Raw genomic sequence first — 6,000 nt, forward strand, 5'->3', positions numbered from 1 at the left:
GACTCATGATTATGAGTAAAGAGCCTCATGATTTTCACTATTAGCATGGGAGCCAAATATAATATAGAGGTCACAGATAAATCTTCCTAAGGTTTTGAAGTCCATTTGAAGTTTAGGGTAGAGTTTTTAACATAACTGCTACTCTCCAAGACTTCTCTTATTGAATTGAACAGCATGGTTTGCAAATATTAAATGTAAAGAAAGACCACAATATGTGAAACCATGTATTGCCTTAAAATAACTGTATTATGCACATTAAAACACATAGCTTTCCTTTCCGCTATGATTGCTTTGTTTGATCAAATTAAAAGTTGGGTTTTCCATTTTGGCATTATGCCTTGTTTCCTTAGACGAAATGAAATTGTTGCATGATAGCAAATAGAAGCTTGATAATGGTTTGATTCAAGTTTTCATTGGAATGCTGATCTCAGAATATTTACCATTCCAGTCCTGTTCCTAAATAGTGTGTTTTCAAATAGAGACTATGATCTAGACGTGGATTACAATTTTTAGACACTTGCATAGTTGAAACCCAGGAGAGAATTTCAAACCAAGGTTTTGTCTGAGGCAGAAAGGGTGCTACTTTCCTGCTGTCAGCCAGCAAGGAGTACTTAGTTCATTGAAGGTCCCTACAGAAACAAAACACAGAAAGAAATGTGTCCTTGAGGATCAATCTCAACTCCTCCTGGGTGGGCAGAAATTGGGAGATTGGTAAACAACTAACACTTGGCCCTGCCCCCTTATTGTTTCTCAAGTAGACTGCAACAAGCCATCAGAATCATCTAATTTTTTTTTAAGGCTTCCTCACAGCAATGAGGCAAGAAGTGACCCGCGCCCACAAAGGCTGGGCCCTAGACTCTGTGACCATCCACAATGAAGTTCTACGGCAGACCAAGGAGGAGATTGCATCACCCCCTGCGGTAGGCACTGCTGGGCTATAGCAGGGACAGTTCTGAAGCCAGGGTTGAAAGTTCAAATTCTACTTAAAACTGACCTATGAGTGCCTCGGTTAAGTCCATTGGCTTTGTAGCTGGGGTTTCCTAGGTCCTAACCAGGAGACTTCAGTGCCAAAGCCTCCTCCATTTTGTCAGAGTGCAAATTAATGGCAAGCACTGGAACTCCCCAGAGAGCATTTCTTTATAATTTCAAGTTGCACTTGTGTAACTCGTGAGCAGGAGCTGGAGACTGCTCACAGACTAGACAGGTGTCGGGGGCAGTAGAGACCAACAGTACCGGCAGTCCTGAGCTCTGGGGCCAGTCCCAGCTGCGCCCCCAACCCCACTAGCTGTGGCACCCTGGATGGGGGATACCCAGAGCGGGGAAGAGCGGGGCCCCTCAAGGTAAGCAGATGCCCCTGGGAGCCACTGTCTGGGAAGTTACCTGCTCTGTCAACTTGGGGAAGTTCTTTAACTTCCTCAACTACCTCATCTGTGAAATAAAGGTGATAATTTCACCTCATCAAAGATGATAGTGAGAATTAACTGGAATCATTTAGGACCCCACCGAGGTCCTCAAGACATCTTAGGCTCATTTTCCCTTTCTCTGATTTTCATTCCCTCGATTTTCAAGGAAGAGGATGGGGCCAGATGAATTCCAAGTTCTGGCCTTTTCTGCCACCTAACAGCAAGAGTTGCCTTTCTTCCAGTGTCCAGTAGTGCAGTCTTCATTTCTGTCTGCCACCCCCACCAGAAGCACACTTAACCTCCATACTTCTACCAGAAGTCTCCATTCAAGGCTACCCTAGGCTATTTCAATCACCCCCCTCAAAATTCTTCCAGTGCATTCCCATCATGCAATTCAAAAGTCACTTCTACATTTGTAGGTATTTGTTAGAGTAGCACCCCATTTCCTCGCGCCAAGATAGGTACTCATTTCCTAAGGCTGTTGCGACAAACCACAGAAATGTATTTCTTCAGAGGTCAGGCCAGAAGTCTGAAATCAAGGTATTGGCAGAGTTGGTTTTTTTCTGACGGCTCAGGGTGGGGTGAATCTGTTCCAGGTCTCTCTCTCTAGCTTCTGATGGTTACAGGCAGTCCTTGGTGTTCCTTGGCTTATAGCTGTGTCAATCCAGGCTTTGCTTCCATTGTCACATGGCCTTCTTCTCTATATGTATCTCTGTGTGTCCCCTCCTCTTCTTACAAGAACACCAGTCATTATTTTATTTTGTTTTTAAGATTTTATTTACTTATTCATGAGAGACACACAGAGAGAGGCAGAGACATAGGCAGTGGGAAAAGCAAGCTCCCTACCAGGAGCCTGATGTGGGACTCGATTCCAGGACACCAGGATCACCACCTGAGCCAAAAGCAGATGCTCAACCACTGAGCTACCCAGGTGCCCCCATATTGGGTTTAAAAGGCACTTTAATCCAATGTGACCTTAACTATTTACATCTGCTAAAACCATATTTCCACATGGTCACATTCAGAGGTTCTAAGTGGACATGAATAGGGGTGGGGGAGCACTATTCAGTCCACTACACCTCTAACTGTGACTTTGTAAAGTTCTGAAATGAAAAGGAACCTAAAAGGTTACAGTTTCCTGTTGGATGATACCTAAATGATCGTGTCATTCATGTAGTATTGTCACCCACTGGCAATGATGGTAATCATATGTCCTGATTTTCTGGGATTGCCCATGGTTTTATTGTCAAACCCTGTACTGCAGGTTTTGGTTCAAAAAAATACGGTCCTCATACCCTTAGCTCATATGAGGGGATTCCAGGAAACACTTTGCAATTAATCTCACTCTCTTTTATTATAATCTACATTTGCTTCCCCTCCCCTACTCCTCATTGGAAAGGAAAAATGGTCACCATCTTCTACATAGATATATCTTATGGGCTTACATGATTATCAGAGTCTCCCTGTGATTCCCTTTAGTCTTGCTTTTCTAACTGAATATGTTCTATGGCTCCCCATGGCCTACAAGGTAAAGTTCAAACTCTTCAGTTTGGCATCTAGACTCTTCCACAGTCAAGCCCTACTTTATTTTATAACCACTGCTAAATAAAATGCTTGGGCTTTCCTACCCATCCTACCTATCTTTGTACTATTGTTCCTTCCTGGCTGCCTACCTTCTGTCTTCTGTCTTCCCCCAAAGCAGCCCACCCTGCAAAGCAATCTCCTCCACAAAGACCCCCAAGCACTCCCGCCCAGGGTGGCCTTTCACTTAGTCTCAGTGCGGGTCACCAGGCAGCCTCCCTAACAAATGTGTGCTGGTATTCAATTTGTGTTTTCCCCCGATTTAATGATGAAGACCTCAAGGGCAGGGTCCCTTTGTGTAAAAGAGGGACAGGGGATGACAGCCAGCTACTGCTGAACCCCCCACACTTGGTCCCTATCAATAGATGCCCGCTCTAGCTCTACCACACCTGTCCTCTGGGGGCGCTCTGACTCTCCTGCTCGCTGTCCGCTGAGATGGTTAGAGCTGCAGGTTGGCTTGGCTGGCAGAGACTGAGATCCCGTGTGTCTCCCAGATCCAAGTCCCATTCTTTGTTATGCCCCTACACTGACCCTGAGACTTACCTCCTTGTAGAAGTGATTTGGTTAAGTCTGTTGTCCCTAGCAGGCTACCCCTACGCTCAAACAAGACATAACGGGAACATTTCTACAGCCCTCATGGCTTCAAGATAGGCCACAGGGGATAATTGGGCTCAGTATTTCACTCGTGCAATGTGCCCAGGGGTGTTTTGTTCTTTTGGTGGCATTTTAAGACTGGTGTGTGTCTTCTTTCTAAACCAAAGACCTTTATTACAGTAATGGATGTCCATCTCACAACACCCAGTTTTTCAAAGATTCTATCACCTTATGCTTGACTCTCCAGGAAGGTGTGTATATTTATGGGCTCTATATGGATGGAGCAGGCTGGGACAGACGGAATGGGAAACTCACAGAATCTACCCCCAAGGTGCTTTTCACGCAGCTGCCTGTCCTGCACATCTTCGCCATTAATTCCACCGCGCCCAAGGACCCCAAGCTCTATGTGTGTCCTATTTACAAGAAACCGAGGCGTACTGACTTGACCTTCATCACTGTGGTGTATTTGCGAACAGTTTTGTCCCCAGATCACTGGATCCTGAGAGGAGTAGCTCTTTTGTGCGACATCAAGTAAATTTATTTCTGCTTGCTGAGGGGCACTAAAGCCATGTAGCCAGCCAGTGCTATTGAGAGACTTGGTGATGTGTGTCTTATCTCCCGGGCAATTGCTTGCTGATTCCTTTAAAATTAAAAAGTTGATATTCTACAATCACTTGTGTATCTGTTTTCCCTCATATCAATATTTTAAAAAACAATTTTAAAGTAATGCATTTTATTCCAGGAAATCACATTCCATTATAATTATTGGCTTAGATAAAGTCCTATCTTCACGTTAGAACATTGGAAGATTTTTGAATTTTTCAGAAATCTAAAACAAAGTATTAATTTGTTGCATTCTAAAAAGGGTCTAATAGATGTGAGCCTTTCTCTCAAATGAAAACCACATTTCCCTGAAATAAAATCTACCCGTGTCTGTGCTCATGTGCTGTCCTTTACTTGTTTGGGTTTGGCCTCGTCTCCATGCTTGTGAAATGAAAGCTGGAGGGGTTCAGTCAGTACTACCCCTTAGGAGTTACAGCTGTGTGGTGTGACGCATTTGAGACAGCAAATCCACAGGGATGGCTGCTCTTGTCATTTATTTTAATTATATGTAATATTATTTTATTTCTTAAGTGCTTTTGAAGCCCAGAGATCTCAGAGTCTGCGTCTCCTACTGGCCCCCCTCATCAACCCCAACTCTGCAGGAGGTAATAAAGTGCACATTTCTAGGCAGCAAATGAAGAAGGAAAAACAAACTCCATCAAATGAAATTAGGTTACATGCTGAATGCCTTAAAAAGCAAAGTCTTTAAAAAAGTGAAGCTATTTCTTACCCTGTAGCTGGTCTGAAATCCAGTATGAACCTTTATTTCCTGCTAAAGGAAATTGTCAATTTAACAAAACAGATGGGGTCCTACACTGAATGTTCATGCAGCTTCAGGATAGTGAAGTGTCCCTACTGGCCTTCCCCTCTAGAGTGCTCTTTCTCACCCTCAGCTAAATTCACCAACTTCATTCCCCGTCTCTTCTGAAGAAAGGGAACATTTCATGTTGCCTTGTTCCCCTCCCATCCTTCTGTCACTATAATCAGAGATGCCAGCAAGTATCCGAACAAGAGGGCCAAGCAATAGCCCAGGCAAGGTGTCCAGGGAAGACCCCAGAAAAAAAATCCCCCGTAGTCTAGGGTAATTTTAAACAGTAGAAAATACATCATGAAATGTACATTGTAGTAGTGAACTCTGTTATGCTCTGAGACAGATTCAATGTCAAAGCCATAGAACTTTCCAGGGCAGTTTGAAAACTAAAGTAACCAAGCTCCCAGCCCAAAAGTGTTTTGGTATTTCCTTGGTCAACAGGCACACTAAAGAAAAGGATGGCATCCTCTGGAAAGAATGTCCCCTCCCGAACTGAGGCTAGAATTTGGAAGCTCCTGCTGCTTTGGGGGAGCACAGAGGAATTGAAGTATATTACCGCACACCAAACTGCAGGTCCCCAAATAAAACATGTGCATTTTATTCATATTCCTGTCCAGTTGCTAAAATGATTGAAAGCGAACTGCATAGTCTAAACCTCTGGATATCATGGCCGGCTTTCAGAGAATAACAATTAGGTTCAGTGTTCTCTAATGACTTGAATATCTTATGGAAAATTGGAAAAGCAGGAAAGATGTGGATCTAGCAAAGGTATGGATCAGACTGTTTAAAGCCACAGACCATCTCCTGGGAACTTTTTCACTGATTATTTTGTTCTGTGTCAGCACAGAGTAGAGTGATGGGTGTGGAGGCCACCCCAGGGATGAGTACTCGCTACCCAAGCAGTGCCTCAAAATGGTCTTCTTTACAGGGGGTGCTTCTCAGCGATCCCTGGTTTTGCAGAGCTGGCTGGGGCCCAGTTCTGCTTTCTTTCTCTGGGCCCATTAAATG

The 6,000-nt window shown here is 44.0% G+C and overlaps 1 protein-coding gene across 1 annotated transcript in view; it reads left to right on the top strand.

Annotated features, from left to right (window-relative positions):
- DNAH8 (dynein axonemal heavy chain 8) overlaps positions 1-4,248 on the top strand; it is a 363,394-nt gene extending 359,146 nt beyond the window's left edge. The window contains exons 92-93 of the mRNA XM_025418650.3: positions 799-920; positions 3,826-4,248. Of these exons, the coding sequence (XP_025274435.3) occupies positions 799-920; positions 3,826-4,113 (410 nt within the window). The 3' untranslated portion in view covers positions 4,114-4,248. The remainder of the gene's footprint in view (positions 1-798; positions 921-3,825) is intronic.
- The last annotated feature ends 1,752 nt before the right edge of the window (positions 4,249-6,000 follow it).

This window comes from Canis lupus, chromosome 12 (assembly GCF_003254725.2).
Source record: "Canis lupus dingo isolate Sandy chromosome 12, ASM325472v2, whole genome shotgun sequence".
In the NCBI taxonomy this organism is placed as follows: Eukaryota; Metazoa; Chordata; class Mammalia; order Carnivora; family Canidae; genus Canis; species Canis lupus.